The sequence below is a fragment of the Echinococcus granulosus genome, assembly GCF_000524195.1.
Source record: "Echinococcus granulosus chromosome Unknown EG_S00003, whole genome shotgun sequence".
Taxonomy (NCBI): Eukaryota; Metazoa; Platyhelminthes; class Cestoda; order Cyclophyllidea; family Taeniidae; genus Echinococcus; species Echinococcus granulosus.
This window is the reverse complement of record NW_020170383.1, coordinates 886,293-908,510: the sequence shown is the minus strand read 5'-3', so window position 1 is coordinate 908,510 and position 22,218 is coordinate 886,293. Positions and strand designations below refer to the sequence as shown.

The 22,218-nt window shown below is 41.8% G+C and overlaps 1 protein-coding gene across 1 annotated transcript; it reads left to right on the top strand. All coding sequences in view use genetic code 11, as the record gives it.

Moving 5' to 3' along the window:
* Window positions 1-880: 880 nt before the first annotated feature.
* On the top strand, window positions 881-9,105 carry EGR_00789 (Cytoplasmic polyadenylation element-binding protein; the record flags this gene model as incomplete). Its single annotated transcript, XM_024490038.1, has 7 exons — window positions 881-2,666; window positions 3,077-3,171; window positions 3,345-3,459; window positions 4,602-4,783; window positions 5,160-5,380; window positions 7,553-7,759; window positions 8,871-9,105. 7 exons carry the CDS (start codon window positions 881-883, stop codon window positions 9,103-9,105), a joined length of 2,841 nt encoding a protein of 946 aa, XP_024355441.1.
* Window positions 9,106-22,218: the final 13,113 nt, after the last annotated feature.

The following is a 22,218-nucleotide window of genomic DNA, read 5'->3' as shown; positions in this document are numbered from 1 at the left end:
CCTATGTTCCGCAGCCATCCTAAGAGGTTGGACGCTGCATGGGTGTACTTTAACCTCAGCTACTTTTATTTAACAGATTGTAGCGATATGACGTTTGGTTTAACTGTGTATTTGGTTAATCTGATACTTGCCAGTCTGCGGGTTATGCTCCCGCTCTGTGGCGCGGCCTTCGAGCCACACCCTAATTCTTATGCACACTGTTGGCACCTGTGCATTTTGGCTTATTATGACTACAGTAGAGACTTGTAGCACTATGTAGATGTCAAATGAAAGTGAGAGCAAAGATTACTTTCACTTACCAAAGTCGAAAGTAAGGTCATGCTAAATATTCTCAAACCAAATTTTACGGCATTGTCGGCAGAAATAATAAAGTTGCAGTAAATAGCCTTTAGGATGTGTTAACTCTTACCAGTTTAAAACTGTTTTACAAAGTGATATAATGCTCAAACCTGGATCTCATATTAACCATCTTGCGCATAAAAAATAAATAAATTGCAAAAAAACAAGTCATCAATTGCAAGTTAAGCCTTCCATATACTCTTTAGCATACTGATGTTAAACGTGACCATTTTCGGCACTTGTTCGTTTACTTCAGATTACCATATATACTAGGTGGGGGCATACTTGAAAATATTGCTAAGGGTAATGATCTGGCATTAGCGACGATTGCCAGGTTAACTACGCGTCTTTCAATTCTGCTGCTACTATTTTTTACCAAAGGTAGTATCAGAGGTTCAGTCGTTGTATGCATCCAGTTGGTTCCATGAGCTTTAAGGAAACCGTATCCAATTCAGCCAATTTTGCGGAGGTTTGTGCATTCCCGATCATTTTGTGATATGTTCCTTTATGAATTTGTTTTTAATAAGTTTTCTCTACTTAGATGACTGGTGACTTCGATGTTGATCAGAAGTCCCAGTTGTGTGGTGCGGTTGACAGTACAGTGGTGAAAGGATCTACTGATGATACGGTTTCGAAACAAACCTTCAATTTTGCCAGCTCTTTTCAGAATAGCAACACCAAGTCGTCTTGTAGAGGAGATGTGATTGATGACCAGAGCATTGACAGCGGTGGTACATTTTGCCGGCAAGGATTGGGTGATCATTTGACTTCACAAAATCGGATTTCGTCTAGTAATTTATATTGTAATGATCAAACGTCCAACTCCACCGTCTCCGACGCTATTGAAAGTAATATTGAGTCATTAAAGGCTTTGTCTTTAAAATCGGATAATGCAACACCTTTCCAACCGTTAAACTCTGGCAGTGCTAAGACACGAGACATGACATTTTCTACTGTCTCAGGTGATGGGAATCCATTTTCCTTTGAGCGCAGCCAATCTGCCCAAAAATTCGACAGCTACAACTATCTTGGTGATACAGCAAATACAAATTCTGGTGGCAAAAGTCATTCGACTCCTGAATCTAGTTCTGGCATTGAGAGCGCATATTCGTCGACCAATCCTCGGAATCAGCTTTTGCAAGAAACTGAGAATCCACCGTCTACAGGAGAAAATCACCTAGGCGGATGTTCTAGCTCCTACTGGAACACTACTGGAAGCGCTCAGACTGAGGAGTTGAATTATTTAACGACGGCACTGTCTGTGAATTCATCGCCGCTTTTGACAAACCTTCTTTTTCAGCAACCTAGTAACTCTCCAGTTGGTACTAAGGGTGGGTTACAATCTAATTCGGGGGCCATAGGTACCAAGCGTCCGATAGTGGGTGGGCATCAAGGAATGCGTCCTTTGTCAAGACCTCCTGGTTGGAATCCAACGACCACCTCGCTCGACTCTAACTTCACAGCATCTTCTGATCAATCCCCCTTTTTTACCCCCACCTCTACTGGCTTTTCTTCCAAAGCACCGGGGTGGATGGGCCATTTTTCGCCTCAGAACAGTTCGTATCCGTGGTCTTCTACAGCTTCTCAACAAAATGCTTTCAAGTCCAATTTTGCGGATGCTACGTCTGGATTTTCCTCAGGCAGTAGTATAAACGGTTTGCGATTCGGAGGAAATAATAGCCTGTCAAACATGGGATCTAATGGATTCTCAAAAGGTCCAACCTCTTCTAATCCTGCATCTTTGTACAGCATGTTTTCCAAGCGTCCTCCGCACCGAGTGACGGCGCATTGGCAACAACAACAACACCACCAACAGCATATGCAGCAGACACCACCATCTATATTGAGTAAGCAACATAGCTCAGATTTTTCGAGTTCGGGGCCCTTGTCTATTGGAGGACAGGATGGTGTCTTGAATCAGAAAATGCCTCATGGTTCATTTGGATCTAATTCTGGTGTGTCCCCTATGGCTAGTGGTATGATGTCTGGCAATATGGATAGCTTAAACGCAGACAGGTACTCGAGCTATGGGTTTGATCAGCATTTGATTGAACTTATGAAAACGATGGATTCTTCTGGCAGTTCTCAATCGGGTTTACTTGATGATTTGGCCTTCGGAATGCCCCGGATGGATAATTACCATGGAAATTTGCACTCATTGCCTGGTATGTCACAGTCAAGGCCTGGATTGATGTCAAGTGGATTACAAAATCAGGGTTTGCATGGCATGGGCAATGCACACTCTAGCCTTTCTGCAATGGCTCCTCGTGAAGAAGGCTACTCTCGCAAAGTTTTCGTTGGTGGTCTTCCTCCGGATATCGATGAAGGTGACATTAACGCTTCCTCTAAAAATTCCTATTTTTTAAAGCATTGAATATTATAAACTTCCTTTGTAGAAGAAATCACTACAGCTTTTCGTCGTTTCGGAGCACTAATTGTTGATTGGCCACATAAGACGGAAAGCAAAGCCTATTTCCCCCCGAAAGGTATTTTTTTGCGATAATTTGTGAATTTTTTCTATCTTATCATGTTGCATACATGTATTAAAATCCTATTTTTCGCCTCTAAAACAATCTACTTTTAAAGGTAAGGCGACCTTTTACCAATTGTGGGCTAGTTAAGTATTAACTGATCACTCGACCCACGAGTTGTCAAAAAAGTGATATTCAGCAATATATCTGATACCTATCGGTTGAACTTGTTTTAAAAATAGGTTACTGCTTCCTGCTGTTCCAAGAGGAACAATCAGTACAGAATTTGATTAATGCCTGCATTGTCGATGAGGGGAAATACTACTGGTGCGTTTCCTCTCCAACTATGAAGGATAAACCGGTACGTGTTGTGCTCTCAGATCCAGTCCCATTTTCAAATGTCCCAAGGTGTACTACATTTATCTTCAAGCGCTTTAAAAATGTTCATTTGTATTTGAAATAATTCCACAGTTATGGCTCCATCATTTACTTGTTTATGAGTCTGTCAAGATTGTTAACTAAATTGCGTAATAGGTTCAAATTCGCCCGTGGAATTTGGCTGATTCCGACTTTGTCATGGATGGTTCCCAAGCGTTGGACCCACGCAAGACCATTTTTGTGGGTGGCGTACCGCGACCGCTTCGAGCAAGTAGGTTATGTGATGACTTTTTTACCCATTTTGTCACTCATATTCTTCATTCCATGTGGTACATTGTTTTAATATATTCTGGGTCTTCTTCAAGACATTGCTGTTCATGCCTTCACTAAGTTGCATTGGTTATTGTGCTCCAAGCGTTGTTAAGATCGCACTGGGACGTTTCTAAAAACCTCTGGGGGCCGGCTTTACATTGGCACTTGTATAAGTAGTTGCTTCGATTCATAATCGTGTTTTATGTGCTCCAAAATATAAATAATTGAGACCCGCATTTTACTTACAAAGTAATAGATTGCACTGTTCTTTAAGTGCCACAGTGAACGACTTATGGCGGCTATATGTTAACAGTTTTAGGTCATTTTGCTCTGGGCCATTATTTCCAAATCCATTTCTCCTTTATGGTGAAGGCAGTTTGCCACATTTTCTGGCGTTAATGCACGTGAGCACCACTTGGGAATCGTTCTTCTTGCTTCACTCCGTGATTTTGTTTGAGTTTATTTAGCTCTCAAGTTTAGGCGAATTAAACTTTGTGCCTTGGACTTTTTGACGTTCTAAGGAATCATACCTTCACCTACATATCCTTAACGTGACTTAAACTGATTAATTGTGTTACCTAATTTTTTAAAGTGCCGTTATCTGTTAATTTAATGTCCTTGCAACTCTTCTCAAGTAATAAATCTGACTGTGTTTAATGCTGATTGATCGCAATGCTGAGTTATCTGAAGTTTTCTGCCAACATTAAGGATTTGTGAGGCAAGGACGATGTGTATCTAGCTTTTCAATCTCGATAGCTGCTATTAGGTTGCTTAAAATGTTAAAATACTTAAAATTTACATAAATAGCGATTACGCCAAGTAAATCTGTTGATAATGTGCATGTGGATGGCTCCCCTGCTATCAGTCTTAATGGTTCTTTCCCTTCCTAATCTTCATTTTTCAGAACATTTTAATTTAAACTTGAATCATCGACTAACTATCCATGAATTAGGTTTATTATCTGCCTCATTTTTGCCATGCAAGGTTTCGTTTTCACATTAGCTGACTGCTAAGTTTGTCTTCGTGGTTCGATGCAACTTAAAAGTCGTGGTTCATGTGGTATTTCACTCGTGCGGCTAAAATGGTGATGTTTGCCCTTAGTTGAACTGGCTCTGATCATGGACCACCTCTATGGGGGTGTTTGTTACGCGGGTATCGACATTGATCCCGAACTAAAGTACCCTAAAGGGGCAGGGCGTGTCGCTTTCTCGAATCAGCAGAGCTACATTTCTGCCATCAGCGCTCGATTCGTCCAATTGCAGCACAACGACATCGACAAGCGGGTGAGAGCTCTTATTCTCCGCCTAGAAAAATACTTCCCCAAATTTTCCCGAATTCCCCTCATTTGATGCGTCCTTTTGTTCCTGCGCACTTTGAGAAATACGCACTTGAGAGAAGTTTGCAATAATAACGGCATTGTTTCAGAGTTGAGTTCTGTTCCTTAGGTTATTTACAAACACGTACCTTTTAAATCTTGCACTTGAGGAAGGGATTCGCATCCATCATTATCGAGCTCAATTTCATTCCACTTTCTTTTAAATCTTTATCATAAAATATCATGTACGGCTAACCTTTAGCTGTGCAATTGTTAACAAATGTGGATAACTTTTGATCAGGCTGCGTGTGTAAAATCTAGTCGCTGAAATTTTTTTTCTCTAGGTGGAGGTCAAGCCTTATGTCTTGGATAACCAAATGTGTGACGAATGCCAAGGTGCGCGATGCGGTGGTAAATTTGCGCCTCTCTTCTGCGCCAATGTCACATGCCTTCAATATTACTGTGAGCAGTGTTGGGTTCAAATACACAGCCGGCAGGGTCGCGAGTACCACAAGCCCCTTGTTAAAGAAGGCGCGGAACGACCTCGTCCAGCCCTCTATCGTTGGTAGGGCGATCTCTCGACCCCGCCATGCCGCACTCATGGGTCTATTTTGCGTGTGCGCATTTCGCCCATTCAATCACTCGCCACGTAGTCGCCGCACTCTCCACTACCACCTCTGCCGCAATCATACGCATTCTGCAAATAGTCGCCTCTCATATAGTTTGTAGACCTTGCGCGAGACACACATCGTTCTTCCTCCTTGTGATCGACCCAACCCTATAATATCGTCCAGCGTGGATGAAACCGGTTTCATTTACCACCAGTCCCTCATTAGCTTGCGCATTTTGAGTTCCGATTACTTTCCTCCTTACTTCTCTACTTATGCTACGTTCATTAATTGATTGACTTTTGGATATCTATTTTTTGTTACACCTTTTGCATGGTTTTTCGTTTATGTGAGCTTTTTATCCTCGTTTCTTTATATATGTAGACACTTCTCACCAAAACACAGACTTAATTTAAACCTCGCACTCACGCAAATGTATACGACTCCTGTGAACAATCTTTCCGGTTCGCAATTTTTCACAAGTCACTTGTAATCATTACTGTCATCTCACCGCACCATTTCTGTGCAATCATTATTCTTCAAGCCAGTTGGTCCTTCCTTCTTCCCCACTTATGGTGTACAAGTGTTGTCTCTCATTTCGCCTACAAAACTGATATTTTACAGTATGGTAGCTTCGCGCATCTCATCTTACGTATTTCTATCGATATCTACAATGCCAAGCACGAGTGGGTGCCCTTTTCTACTTTCTGTTGTGCAATTTGTGTTTACTAATCATTTTCTATCCCCGACCTCCCTTGACTGCTCCTTTTGATATTATTGGCGGAACTGTGTAGCGTCCTTTTGTCGTTTGTGACCACGTGCTGCTGGAGTGCGCGTGCGAGTCTGTTTGCGTGTGCCTTGGTCGACGTACTCTGCGTAGTCCACTCACAACAATCATTGTCTACGCTACGGTGGTCTCATGCGTGTAATCCACGCTCTTCGCTACACTCAACTCTCCTCCTCCTACTGCATAGTTGCTCAGTTTTGTACCAACAACAACTGATCTTTTCATTATCGATTTGTGTTCCATTTTGCTATAACCGCCTATCCACTCTTCCTCCCACCCACAACTTCCCGTTTGGTTTCTCTTTTTGTAATGCACACGCATTGTCTTCCTTCCTTCGATCCTCTCCGCTTCCCGTTTCATCGCGCTGCCCTGAAGCACATCTGCACAGAATCTTGCGTGCCCTTGCATGTCAGTCTGGATGGGATGCATTGTTATTGCTCCTTATTTTTTTGTACTCCCTTCTCACCTGACCCTCACTGTATCCGCGGGATGTTTTCTTGTGCCAGAGAAAGATGGTCACTTGTTTCTGATGCAACTACGTCTTTAATCCAAAAAGAATGAACCAAACATGGAGCGCTTTATGCACCCACATACAAACTCGCGACGCTTTTCATCTCAATGCATGATCTTTTACGAACGGGAACTATTTTCATAAATTTCTAATGCAATCCCTTTGTATATTTCCACTCACGTTCTCTTCTACGTCCGTGTCTGCGTTGTCATTTGTGAATTTGTTTTGATCAGTAATTCAGTTATTTTTATCGTTTTGCACTGTCCTCTTTCTAGCACCATTCATGCTTTAGTTTATACAGTCCCCCCCCCCTCCCTCGCACACAAATCCCTGTTGATGCAGGTTTTGTTTAGTTTACTTTGATACACTCCCATACTCTTGTCCCCTCGTAATGCATTTGTGTCCCGCTGTCCGCTGCAGAAACCGCCAGAAAGGAAAAAAAACGAAAGGTGAATCACATGGGACCTCACTCGGCTTTCAATCACCACATTGTTGCTACCACCTTCAGTCCGTCGTAACTTGTTTCCGTGCAATTAATTTTTTTTTTCTGTGCGCTTCTTGATCTATCCCATTGCCCCGCTTGGAGCACCAAGAATGTGATCTCTTCATGGTCCTTATTTCCGTTGGTCATTGTCTCCGTCTCTTCATTTACCTGATGCATCTGTATTTTTCTACTTCCATCTCTAGCAAATGTGATCTCTTCAGCACTTGCTACTGTACCAGCGCACATTTTCCATGGTACTTCATCCAATATCCATCACAATTCTATTTCATCTCATCCTTTCGCACCACCCTTCTCATGCAATCGACTAGGCTTTATTTTTGTCCCAGCAGAAGCACCAACTGGTCATTGCTCTTCGTGTGTCGTGTATCGGGCAGTTGTTGCTTTGCGCCATTGTTTGGCAGCGCATTTTCGCCTCCCGCTTGCATGGTGCTGCCGCTGTGTCGTGGTGCAGAGCTCATTGTCCGCCCGCCCACCACTCACTCACCCATCCCAGCCCTGTCTCACTTCTCGCGCTCTGGCTTACCTGTGCGCGCGTTTGTTATACACACACTAAGGCTGTTTTGCAGAGCAGCGCCAACTCCAAGCCGCATCCGCTGTATCTGTGTTATCTCTTCGCTTTTATTTGCATTAATAAGTTAATTTAAATGCATTTTGTCTTGTTTTGAATAAAGGGGTTTATCGGCGACTTCACATATCAGGTGGGTGCTCTTATTCGCTGATAACTCTTAGTTTTGGTGTGCCTAGTTTTTATGGCTTGCGTTCGTTTAGTTGAAATAGTGTGGTTAGGTCTATTTTTGCGAAAATAGTGAAGAAATCAGATGTGTGTGACTTTATGTGGATGCGTGCCGAGGGTGCTGTCAAATATCTTGTTCATTGAGACCAGCATATTACATTTGCATAGCTAAGCTTGTATGTGAATGTTGAATTAAGACGATTTTCAATACTTCCAGTGATAGCTGATTTAGTACATGCTCAGCACAGCTATCAGAGCCATTCATCTTGTTGCGAACACGTCTGTACAAAGGCTTCCAACTTTAACTAGTGGTATTCCAAGTGTGGTCTTCACCTGTTCCCGTGTTTCCATTTGCACGTTATCGGCACGTTCCTTCGTGTTCTTTTATGGTTGTCTTAGCGTATATTTGCATAGATTAGGGTTGCTATGGTGGTCGTGTTTTAGCACATACGTTCCGCACATCTTAGCGGTATTGCGTTTCTACGAGAACCCTGACAACAAACTAAGGCTATCTGCAGAGAAAGTGCCATAAGGAATCACCCAAATCTTTTACCAATATTTTATTCGTTCATCGTAATGACAATAGTGCCGTAGGTGGAGTGTTGACTGAGTTATGACTGCGAACTTATCTTGTGATATTGTTGTCGATGTTGCGGATCCAGTGAAGGAGATGCGCTGTTGTCATTGCTGATTAGGCTTTGAGGCCGTTGGAGGTTAGGTCAATGTCATATGCGCAAAAGCCCAAGAAGGTGTCCCGGTCGAACACGTCGACGTGGTGTTGGCTGCCTATGCCATGACCTCCTGACTCACTGCCTAAGCCAGTACACGTTCATGCGGTGCAGGGGTGATGCCCCAGCGAATTGAGGAGTGCACGCGACCTTACCTTGCATGAGAGGTCTCGGTGCATATAGTAATCAGGGCAATGACTATGGCAACGAACAGCAGCGCGTCCTCGTGTTGCCCGAACGGGAAGGTCTGCGACCTCGCGCTTACAGTGCGCGCGCAGCCTCGGCATGCCAACGCAAGTGCGCGCGTGTCCTGCACGTGTACGCTGGCATCGGCGACGGCGGTAGTGCACACAGGCGCATCTACCCACACGCATTTGGCAGCGAGTGGTGCTTGCAAATGCGAAGCGTCATACTTTGATTTAATTGGTTGCTTGCGCACGATTTTAGGGCAGAAACCTGGCTGAATCGTTCAACTCGTTTAGGCAATTTCGTCCCTCTCCATCGGAGGTTGTTTGGCACTGCAAACGACAAGATTGAAACGGAGTTACCATTCCACATTTTGTGTATTACAGATACTTTTTCAAATTTTCCAGAAAAGTTGGAAATCCATCAGTCAGGATGGTTAGAACATAGCAATTTTTTCATTTCTACAAACCGCTTTAGAGAAAAAAAGTGCATTTTCACTCATTTTCGTCCCTACATGGCGGACTCTTCCCATGGACTAAATTGGGGAAATTGAAATAGCCATAAAAGCGTAAAAATCATGTCAACGCATCCGCATACTTTACAAGTTAGATTGATGCGATCCATAATGACAGTGTTCTACCTACCATACCATTGGACAGGAAAAAAGAGTTGAACACAATGCCTTCCACTGTTGGATGATTCAAAACAGTATTTCGTCTCATTCTCTCATCGGGCATTGAAGAGGATTTTGAAGAAATGCAGGCATTCCTAGACTTTGTTTATCATAGCCTGATGGCATATGTGCATCAAGTGCAGTGAAATCGTGTCCACTCTGCTGACATACCGCACAAACGTTGATTTCAATTTCATGGCTTAAGGGTCGTCTCTCTACTGCTCACTATTAACATTTGCGTTAGTGTGTTTGGAATTCTAGGTTTTTGATAATGCTACAAACGGGACACACTAAGTTCGTGTCACTTCCGTTAGCGGCGATTACATATCATTGCATGCCTATGAGTTCCTAATAAACAACTAAGAAGTGAAAAATCATCTTGGAAATGATTGATATTAGTCGGTTTGTTTGGCGTCGTGCATGAAGTGGTTTCTTGTTCCATTACCACCAACCCAGATTGTTGTTATTACTTTAGCGCAGTTTTTTGTGCGGGCTTAATTTGGTGTTACCGTTGACATTCTATTCAGTAACAAATGCAGGTCAAGGACTCGAGAAGGCTCTCAAGAATTTGGCCATTAATTTTGAAGAGCGAGTTTCCTTGATGCTGAAAACACTTTAATAGAAGACGCAATTTTAAGCCACAGTTCGGCTTCAGCATCACCGATATCGTTGCAAAGGACATTTTCGTACAGCATATGAATAACATCTAATTCTCTTCTATCCGACCCTTCATGCTAGAGCAAGGCAAGACTCAGGAATTGCTTGGGTTATTTTTCAGTAAAAACAGGACCAACTTCTCTGGATAGGAATGGACTCGCCGTATCCAGAAATTATTCTTAATTTAGATATAATTTTTCGTGAATGACTTTGTTGATTAGCTCGTAATTGTCTAAAAATGTTACAAACGGGTTTTGACTTGCCATTAATTTTTCCTTTGTTTTCTTCTTTCCATATTCTGCATTAAATTGGGCACTCGGACAAAAGATTGAATACATTTCAACTGTAGTGTAGCCTTAGGACAGCCTTGTCGCTTTATCGTTAAAGCAGCTTTAGCTTAAAGAGCCTAAAAGCAAACTAATTTTATGCTTTCGATAGTTTCCATTAATTTTGTAAAATCATAATTTATAATCGAGAGACTATGATTTTTCAAGAGGGAAGAGAATGTTGATTTAATTCTTCGGGTGGGTGCACATTGAGTAAATAATCCCGTAGCGAGACGTTCTGATTTTTAGCAGCCACTTTAAGTCTCTCAGTTGTTAATTTGTGCGTGTTCGCCGTGGCCTCTGTGTCATCGGATTCCTTCTGTAAGGTGACTGAGTCGGTGTCGGTCCCGTGGTGCGTATTTGCAGGGGCGAGCTGGAGTGCGCAACCAGCGCGTGCGCTGACTCATCGCAATGCCTACTGCGCGCACGCGGTCTGAGGCGCAGGTGCGCACCACCTCGGCGTAACCATTTGTGCCGAGATGACCTTGGCAACTCGTCTCTTGATGTAACACTATTTTTATAAAGGAACTCTGTGACTTAGATAAGTCATGTTCCCAGCGGTACGTGAGGGTGTGCAGTTTTGTCAGGTTTCTGATCCTACTCTTGCGCCTCTATATTTTTCGTCACTTGGCCCCTATTTAGTCATTAATAATGGTGCTGCGGCGGTCCTTTCGTCAAATATGGGCTAGTAACCACCGCCGATATCAGATAAGCATTATAGCACTATTTGCCTGCGTATGCATGTACCGGTCACATCAAACTCTCATTAAGGTTAAATTTAGGAAGCAAACAAAACTACTGATCTTAGTTTTCTTTTCAGTGATGGTACCTACTTTTTCCGTACTAAACTCGTCGTTCCTTCAACTTTTTTCCACATCTTAAATGCAAATCCCCAGCTTCATTTGCCTTACTCATTTCGTCATTCTATTTAACAGTAATGGCTTGGTTTCGAGAAAAAAGGAAACTACGATCACATGGATAAATTTGTTTTACTTTTAATACTGTCAGTAATTCGACGTGACATAGCATCAATCTAATTAATCATTATATTTTTTAAGTAGCAAAGCCTAATGTAAAATGACATCCGTCTGTTTATGAATTATTGTTTCCCATTTTAGACTTTAAGGAACCAGCTGGGTCAACTGCATTTAGCTCTAATAATTTATTAGTAGGATTGGGTTAAAGAAAATGTGAAGGGTTACAAACTCTACTACTTTTGAAACAATTGATGGAAATTTTGGCCTCCAGATTGACGCCCATCACGCCAATGCTCCAGTCATCTCGAGACTGAGATTCCAACTGCTAGGGTCATCGTGTTTATTTGGATAGCACTGAGGTGTGTTTTCCTTCTGTCTCAAAACACGCAATTTTTGAGAAACGGCAGTTGGAATCAGCCTCCATCAAAACCACAACTCAAAAATTTCTGTACCACTTTCTTTAAATGCTCGCAGTACGTTATTATTGGTAGAGTAAATCAATAAACAAATAAGTACAGACACATTAATAAATATGTTGTGCGTGGAAATCACCGCGGTTTCCTTCATTTCAAACTTTATATTTGTATCAATTAATCGGTTGGACTTTCCCTAGGTAGACGCAGACATTCAGCAAAATTGTCACCAGCAGTGATGAATACACATGTTGAATTCCACCCAAACATCTATCCGAACACTAAAACAAGTGCGAATTTTCAGTCAGGAATAACTGATGTGCCATAATTTGCGTTTGTGAAAACTGGATCTTTACAATGGCAAGTTACATGTATTGGTGTGCATTAATCGTGGCTTTCAAAAGTATTTGTTTTAAGATCACGTAATTGTTGGCAGTTAAGATGGCAAAGCTTACATCAGTTCAAAGTACCCTAAACTAATTTGTAGAAATTAAAATATGTGGAGGACATTTCAAATACCTAAGAGTCAAATCTCGGCCACTCATTTGTGCTGATTCCATCACTATTGCCTCCCACTCACGATTTACACATCACGTGTTGTGAGCTATGACATTCCGCATCAAATGATCCTAGACTTTTCTGGTTTTTACAACCACTAGCATTAGTCGCTTATCTATTTAGCATTTACAATAAAATATAAAAGTATCAAGCCAATCTCCTGAGAAGAAGTTGCTTACTCATCACCTAAGTTATTGAGAGGGATGCCTTGCTCAACCACGATGAATTCATAGACAATCCCTCTTCGTTTTCAATCTCACACGATCCGATGTTTTAACAACAAAGAATGAGCACCATATTACACAGCCCGGTATTTTAGCTTTAGGAAGTACGATAAACTAAGTATTAGGGAATGGTCGAGTTTTGCTGGATATATAAGCTGGAAATCATATAAGCAATGCATTGAAAATCCTAAAAGTTGACTTTTTGAGGTCCCACGGTGCCCAGCTTTATCACAATAGCTAAATATGCACTGGAGTGGGCTTAGGCGAAAATTCAATTTCTGTCATTATTGAGTTAACTTTCTAGCCCGATTTTGACTGCCAATCAGATAAATTCATTTAAAATATTTTGAGGTTCAACTCTTCTTAGATGGATATTTTTTGTACGTACCACTATCCCTAAGTGCAAACCGAATAGGTTTTCTGTTAAACTTTAGGAAGAAGTAAACATTTTTCCAGTATTCTTGCCGTAATAGTACCAGGAAGTATGAAAAGTTCAACTGCAAAACTAGCATTTTACTTGGTATGGTTGGTTAACCATGTCAGTAATGCGAGACGTCAAGAGTAATGAAATAAATGTTGTGCCTTGGTATTCATCAAATTACCCCTCAGTTTACAAGAGCCATTTTTCTTATTTTAATGCCATTTACCCGCTCTGAGTTGCCATGAAGTTGTCTGGAAGTGCCCTCTGTAGCAAGTGTGGAAATACCAGGATTGGTGCGAAAATCAGGAGTTTCAAGCGCAGCCAAATTATTCATAAAGTTAATTATTATACCTTTCCTGGATGTAATCGCCATTTGAGTTTAGTGGTTGACACATGAAAATGCCTGTATTTGTGAATACAATTCCTCGTTATGCCATGAAGTCGTTTCCTCGAGGGTGCGTGACTTCTTGTAGGCCAAGATCACACATCACTGAATTCAAGGCACAATGCTTTATCGGATGTAATCCAAATGCCCTCACGACCTTCATGAAAATTTGTAAATCATCGTTGTACATCTCGCGCCCACCTTTTTTAGTAATGCATTCAGAATAGTAGAGTAGTGCTTGTGTGTTAAGAATTAGATTAGATTAAGCAAGGGTCTAACTAATTCAGTGAAGGTGGGGATGGAATGAGAATATCAATAAAGAGAGCCCATCAAAGGGCGAAGTTTACTAAAAGTCTTTGCAAGTGGAGCTTTGGAGAGTGTGAAATAAAGATCTGAATCAAACTTATAGCCTTTCTTCATGGGCTAAAATTCTGTACTCGAAACCGATGTGTTGAATTAACCTTTTATAACAACGCGAATTTCCAAGTAGTGCATACAGCCCTTCATTATGAAGCTTTATTTTGGGGATATAAACAGCATCAACTTGATATTTGGCAACTCATTCTAAATTAGTATTGGTGTAGTTTATCACTACCTGAAACGGCTACACCAAAGGGAAGAAACTTATGGCAAGTCTTAAAGGGGTGCTGGTCGTAGTGGAGTTCCACAACGCATCTCCAAGTAGAATCTGCAGATAGGTATCTTTCATGTCAAGCTTAGAAAAAACGCAAACCACAAAATTGGCTTACAATACCTTCTGGATCAATTGTAACAGTCCCTTGTAGCAGGAACTTGTCGGGGCTGACAGAGATTTGAGAAACCTTAGCATCACGCTTGCGAGGAGTCACAGCGGCCGGTTCCAAATCGGTGAGTAAACGACTATAAGCACCCATTTTTTACAAGTTGCTTCAATGCTTTTCTAATGAGATGTGAACTCAAAAACATTAATGGGTGTCCCGTAATAACTTTAATGGAGGCATCTGAGAGTCTGATGCCCAGAGGAGGCTTAAGGCAAGTAAGAAAATCGAGCAAAACAATACCGCAAGTGTTTATACACATTGTTAATAAGTTTGGTTAATTAGCAGCCATGACAAGAAAGTTAAAGTCTTAACTAACCCAGCAACCGTTTGTGTAACCAGGGTTTTAAGCTGTGGCAAGGGGACTGAATATACCCTTATTAACCCCATTTATGATACTTGGCATTTGAAAATCGAAAAGACAGAAGAGAATGTTTTAACAGCATGACTCGCAGTTATTTTACTATCTTTCAGCATTTCAATCTACTACCTAATCGTCACTATATACTGTATTAGGTTTGATAATAACTTCGAACTTCTATTCACGAAGCCTTCAAAAAGACTAAAAATTGATTTTTGGGAATTAGCCAGACCTTTCGTTGCATATCTGGTATATTTGGTTCACTGATTAGTCGGTCACAGGGTTGAGTCGGGGATAGAGCACCAAGGTTCCAGTGAGCTGTTTGAGTCTGAATACGGAGTCCGATGTTTCTGTTATCTTGATTCGCTGTGCTCACAGCCATACGAAAAATTGTTCGTTCAGCTGCCTGGAACTTCAAATGTTGCATGCGTTGTGAAATTGGAGAGTCTAGAAATGACAAATTACTTGCTAGTGCATAAGGTTTTTTTATTAATCGCTAAAATGAAGTGATCCGTTTATTTCTCCACCTTCAGGTCCTTACTAGTTAGGCACCAACTTTCGAAACGATCAAGATAATCCCAAAACTTTCTTGCAGATGCAGGATGCTTAGACGATCAAATTAATAGGAATTCATTTTGAAATCCAGAAATTGGCGACCCCAATTGTCATAGTCTTAGTCTAATAGTACCACGGAGTACGAAGGACTCACACCAAGTACCACAGCCTTGTAACGAAAATGGTATTTTTACGCATTTGGACTGATAAAACCCTGATTCTACATTACCATAACTAGCATTACCCAGTTATAATTGCTTCCAATTAATGCCAAAGTTGTGTACGTCTGGTTTGCACCAATAATTGCCTTTTCATGCCGTGTTTACGAATGAAGTACCAGGTTGAAGGATCAATGACAGACGCCTGCCACCTTTGCACTTTTTGTTTATGCTAGGTAGTCATAGTGCGCAAATCTCTAAGAAAAAGGGTCAAACGTAGTAGTTCTGCATTTCTTTTTTGTGAGAAGCAACCACAACAAGAGAAGTACCTTCCTCGAATTCACTGACATACAGAAGAAATGTCTTATTATTTCTGACGCTTCATTTGTCAAAGGAAGCAAAAAATATATATATTTTCATTTAAGGAATCTAGTAGGTTTATATAAAAAGTGATGGAAAAGGTCGCTTTCAGCCTCAATGGAGAAGATTAGCATTTTTGTCAAAGAAGTCCCGGGTAATTTATTTCAGCATTCTATGGCATAAGTTCTTTCCCATTGCTAATTTATCAACGCTAAAATAGGTAGATCGTTTAATCAAAATCCTCATGAGTCCCACCAAAAAAATGTTTAGGTGACAGTTTTTAGTTTCACATTTGTATTTACATTAGCAGTGACCTCCACTTAAATCCATTTTAGGACTCACATCTTAGTGAGCAAATTAATTATGACTTTATAATAACTGCATAAATAAAATCACTGCTACTTTTCCAAATCTCTCCCATATATTTATAGATTTTTTGGAGTTGGCTTTAAGGTGAAGCATAGTTCCCCTAGCCTTTTCTGAAAGTCGGAAGAAGCCACATGATCAAGGCAGAACATATATCTTAGTGCCTGGATTATTTGTGTAACTTTTCGTTTTGGTTTTGCCAGCACTTAAGGCTCCGCGATTGCACCTTTGCTGGGTGGCACGGCCTCCGGGCCATGCCAGTAGCCTCCTACCCCCTCTGTACGTCAGAAATACATGTTCTGCCCAAGTATTATGTTCTCGGCTTTGGGAAAGGGGTCAATTCGCGTCTCCGCCATTGCACCTCCGTCGGGCGAGCTGGTCTCTGGGCCATGCTAGTAGCTCCATAACCCTTCCGTACTTCGACAATACACATACTGCCCTAGTGTTATGTCTTCTCTCGCCATCAGGGAAGGCTCGGGGCACCACATTAGTGTCAGCGGATAGCGAACCCGACCTTAAAGGACATCTACCCTGATTTCTGTTGCCAAATGCCAAACTTTAATGTGAAGGAAGAGGGGTATATGCTGCGGACGGGATGATCTGTGACGATTTCTAACCGAGGGTTATCTCCGATAGCTACCCAAATCCCGAAGTCTGAAGGAGTGCTACCCACAACTGAGGCGGCAATAGCTGGGAACCATCTGGAGAGGTTCATCATGGAGCTGTCTACAGTACCCGTATGACGACGCCGGCAAATTGAACACGCGATACCTTTTCCAACTCTACTAACTGGTTGGAGCCCAGACAGATATATGGCTGGACAGCACTGAAATGAAAACAAAGTGGCACAAAGGGAGAGACGCAAAAACTTATCCCCACGAAGCTATGTTAAAACCCGTCCCTTGTTATATGACTCTGTTTTCAGGTTAGTGTTCTTACGACTGGCAATGAAGATACGGGACAAAACTCAAGCTGCGGTCAAATTGCCAAGAGGGGTTAGTGACGTTGCAGTCAGATATCGTCTCAGTTGCACGCAAATTCGATGCCGATCGTAGTTGGTTCGTGGGTGTTTTCCTTACAGCACTGACTACTTTGTGACGGTGAAGCCGTCAAGGACGACGCCTAAAAGGAGTGGAGCGCTATGCAATACTTTGGTTATTTGTTTAACCTTTCGTAATAGTTTCAAGGTCACCTAAGGCTCCTTGATTGTACTTTTGCTAGGCGACTTGGCCTTGGGCCAAGCAAGTAGCTCTAAACCCTCCTGTATATTAACAATACATATTCTGCCCCAGTATTATGTCTTCTTTTGTCTTGCGGGGAGTCTAGGGCTGCATCAATATTGCTAACAAACAGGAGGGCTGGGAGGCCACTGGCATGACCCCAGAGCCAGGACAGTAGTGGAAGTACAAGCTGCTAAGACTTAAGTGCCCGCATAGTAAATGTCGAGTCAAAAAAACAATCATAGCTGCAGAGAAGGGCAAATTATTACTTATTAAAAATTACAGGGATGAATCAAACAAAATCTTTGGGAACTGGATTCGTCGATGCAGGTACCAAGCATTATTCAGTGATATTAGCTTAAGCTTTATAACGCACCATACAACTAGAATTTTTTTACTGTGCTAGGATATGGAGTTAGTTAATAATGGTAACGCCAATGAGAATTATTATCCCCAACATTGTAGAGGCTGATGTTTGGTTTACTTCCACAATCGGCGTTTGTTTTGTGCTTGTGCTCATCTACTTCGTATAATGGTACTTACAAGGTGCTTAGAAAAACTCGCGCATGTAATTTCTAGGCAAAGACCACTTAAGCCAATATTTGCAAAAATCCCCTCTTCATTCATGCTAAGATGAATTTATAGCAGAATATACTTATTTGGTGCCAAAACTGGATCAATCACAACTTAGTCGGGTGACATTTTATTAATTCTGATTTCAAATATCTTCCCGCACTTTAGGAACAACGTATAATAAATTGTGAAGTGTCGCAAAAATATTGCTGATTGCACTGTTCGCACATTTAAATCACTTTTTTGTATTGTTTTAATGCCTGGACTGCAGCCTATCGGTTACAACGATCGCACAGGGTATAAATCCCAGGGATCATTGTTGGAAATGCGAAGCCGGTTAAGAGAAGGACAATGTGAACTTGGTGTTGTGAAGTGATTATTATGCAGTGGTGGAATTGTTGTGGTGAACAAGGGCCCGACCATGCTGGCTATCGGCATGCGGGCCTAATTCAACTCCGCTGATTTCGCGCGTCTGCGTGTTCAAACAAACGCGCGACGCGCCGTCCAATAACTGGTGCACACGAATCAAATCGCGCCCTGTTCCAACGCGAATGATTTGGCATTCTTATGTCAGACTTTGTCTTATATTACCCTTCGAGTCTGCAACGCATCGAAGCCACCATATTGTTGGCATGGGGAAAGAGATCCAACTCTGCTTAAATCCGAAAGTTCAGGAAAAGTCATTCAATGAATTTAAACACACAAACTCATTTTTGATATTTAATGCTAGGTGTAATGTTCAATCGGATTACTCTCAGTTACCTAATGCACTGCTACGGTAATCGTAAGGGACCTCAAGGAGTCATTTGGTTTATTTTTACTGGGCTAAATATTGGGTGATTATTGATTCCATATGCAAAAAGGTGTGTTAACTTTACGATACTTTTGGTAGTTTCATTATCTAGATGATTGATGTAATGCTGATAAGTTTACCAATCATCCTTATTTTAAAAAAAGAAAGAATACACAGGTGGCAATCACGTGGGCCCTTGACCTTGTGCCCACTGTCTTGACAAAAAGGCCTGGTGATGAAGGTCACGCCGCTGGATGATGCAAGACGCGAGGTGCGTTGCAGAAATCGAGGTACCCGCGCAACGTGCACACCGTCGAGCTGATTCACCTCGACGTGAGTGGGAGGCAGGGCCAACGGCTGGCCCCGCGATAACTGACGCGGTGATTCATTCCGTATGAGTGTGCCTTCTTGCCCTCAGCCTCACCTCACTTCTCGCGGCTTCGTGCTTCGGCAGCCCTCTCTCGGTTCAAAAAGGGATTGTAGAGGGTAGTTTGGGTTATTACAAATAATTTAATTTGGTCGAGAACTTAGCGATGGGTACGTAATCGCCACTTGTGGTAGTCATTTGTTGTTAAAGTGTGCAATTAGGCCTTAGGTGTGGCTAAATGATTTAGAAAGTTATCGTGGAAAATGGCTAACCTTTTCCTTCACGCAAAGGCCCTTTAGCTGAAATTCACACATGAATCAGAATCAGTAACACCCTTTACCGCTTCCTTATTAGGCCCTAATTTAGACACTGGTGTATAAATCCAAACCTGACAGAATGCCCTCTCCTCAGTTCACTTTGCCTTTAGTGGGCAGTTTGCGTGAAAAACCCTTCTGCGCCTGCCATTCTACATTCCCTTATTACACTTGCGTACTTAGTTTAAATGGTCATAAACTAGTGTTAGAAACGTGTAATGTTTGCCCCTCATACTCCCCACAAACATCCCTTTCCCTTATTATAATTATCACAGGCAGAGAAAGTAGCATTTACCATTGGGGATCTGCGCTGTTTCCATTTGCAGTATTTTATGATTTTGCGGACATTCATTTGAATCAAGCGAAAACAAATTTAAAAATTCCCGTATTTTTACAGATGTCTAGCAAATCAAGGTCTTTGAATAGTTGATATATAGTATTTCAAATTACTATTTACTTTTGATTACCTAAATGAATGGGCGGATCGGTCAAGCCCACCGATCGACGAGGAGTGTTAGAAAGGCAAAAACACCGCGAGCAGGACGCGAGAAATTTAATATTCACTGTATCCAAAATAACTAAATTCAGTCAGTCAACGAAATTAACTTCTCCAAAAATGTGCTGGGAATACGGTGCAATTCATACCGACTGTAATAGGCATATTATCCACATATCGGGAAAGTGGAAATTTAGGTGCATGCGCCGTCAATGTAGTTGCAACTAAGCTGTCATGTGCTGCTAGCCCCTTATGCACCACCAATGGAAGCAGTCGCTGTTGCGTCAGAGCCAAATTCCCTTGCTGCGATGAATCCACAGCAAACACGAGATGGCAATCGATAGGATCGCCTGTGGTGTGGTGATTCACTCTCCGTTTATTCCGTCCGAAGAGTCTCCTTAAGTTCTTAGTGTGCACAGAATATCACAGAGAATGTGATTCGAAGTTAACCTATTTTCTTTTAAATTAAAGGCATTCGAACGCAAACAGAGCTTCATTCTTTCACCTGTTTGATAATCACTGTGCCTGTCAGTAATATCCCAGGATTTTAACCGGGTGGTAATAAACCGGTTGCATTCTTACATCCTAATCTTTTCCGCAGTTGTCAATGGGCACTTAAGTATAATCGGGTCTTACTTGAACACCGAGTGGTTTATCCAAAAGTACTGTGAAGTATAGAGTGCTGTACTGGACCATCGGTAGCCTTGTGGGAAATGTGTTGAAAAACGCCGCTGAAATTTCACTGAACTAGATGAAATCTGTTTTAAGTATGTGCCACGGGGGGTTGCTCCAAGTATAGTCATTTGTGACATGATTTAATTACCTGTCAAGAGAGATGGAATTATGAGCTGCAGAACATTTAGCCCTACTTCAAATTTTGGCTATTTTTCCACCTATAGACTGAAATTGTTTTTATTTACACCCTTTCTTAAAGATAAAAGTGCAGATGCGTGCTGCATTCTAAGCGTGGTTCATTTTTTCTTATTTTTTAAAGGATCACTCTTGATCAATGCCAGTAAGGCTGCTCATTGCGAACTCATCAGCAGTATTTTAAAAGCCAAAATGCTCATTGGAAACTTATTATTGTCGTGAATGGGTTGCGGGGATCAGTTGGGTGGGACTGTATCTCTGCCTAGTAGGTGGCATGCAAGTGCCACGCCGCGTGACTCACTTGCGTTTTGCAAGTCAGAATTTGGCAACAGACCCGTCCAATGCACAAAACGGCGTTGTTCATTGGCTCGCAGAAATTGCAACCGTCACGACGGAATGCGCCTAACTGTCTCCCAAACAGTTTTAATAACTTCGTGTCTATTAGAAAATTCACCGAAGTAAGTTATGAGGCAACATGCCCTCTGGAATTTTTCAGAAATGATGGAGATGAAAACTCACAGCAACAATAAGCTTCCTTCATGTCTGTAAAGATAAAGAAGGAAAAACTGGGAGGCGTCCTAAATTTATTAAAAAAATTCTTGGTGAAGCAAACGGAACGGCAAAATGAATAACTTAATTTAAATAATGTGTTCATTTGGAAACTGGTACATAGTAGGTAAACAAGCACTGTTTGTGCCTTTGTCGATTACAAACCCTCAAATCTGCCACAATTCGAAAACTTGTTGAACTTGACTAAACACAGTTATTGTGGCAACTTTGCATGGCACAGGTAATTCGAAATAGTCGCTGGGTCATCTGACCTTCAAGCCTGTTTGAAAACAACATGACATTTCTATTTCTCAGGTAAATTTTATGCACAGCTTAACAGAAAATTAAAAGTTTGTTGCCATAGCATGACGTTCAGGTAGAGGTGAATTGATCACAAAGTATAAGGATTTCTGCGACTAACAAGTTATAAAATACAAAAGACATTAGTCTTTGGCGAATTAAACTATGGAAGCATACGGCAAGTGGAGGTGCATGCGCGTGCACGAACGTCCTGGCTGCATTTGTTTGCGTGTCACGTGCCGTGAAAAGGAGTCGGCCGGTCAAGTTAAGTGGCTAGAACGCGATGGCGCAGGCAACCGTGCGGCACCTTACAATCCATATGTAGTATGTAGCTGTTCCAAAGCTCCCTAATTACTCTTAGCTCAAAGTGGGTTATTGTACTCGGGAAAGCTGCATTCTACACTGAATTATGCCATCCGCTTAGTTAAGCCAAGCCAGCTCTGATGGTTAGTATTAATCCAAATTAAGAGAGTGAATGCCCATTGGCTGATTCGGAGGAGAATGCGCTTGCGGACCTGTGAAGGCTGCCATCGCTGCTCGATGCGTCATGTGAAGAGGGCAAACAAAAAGTCATTGAGCAGAGCGAGAGACACTGAAGTCATAAACCTCGCTCTTGCTGGAAAGGATATAAT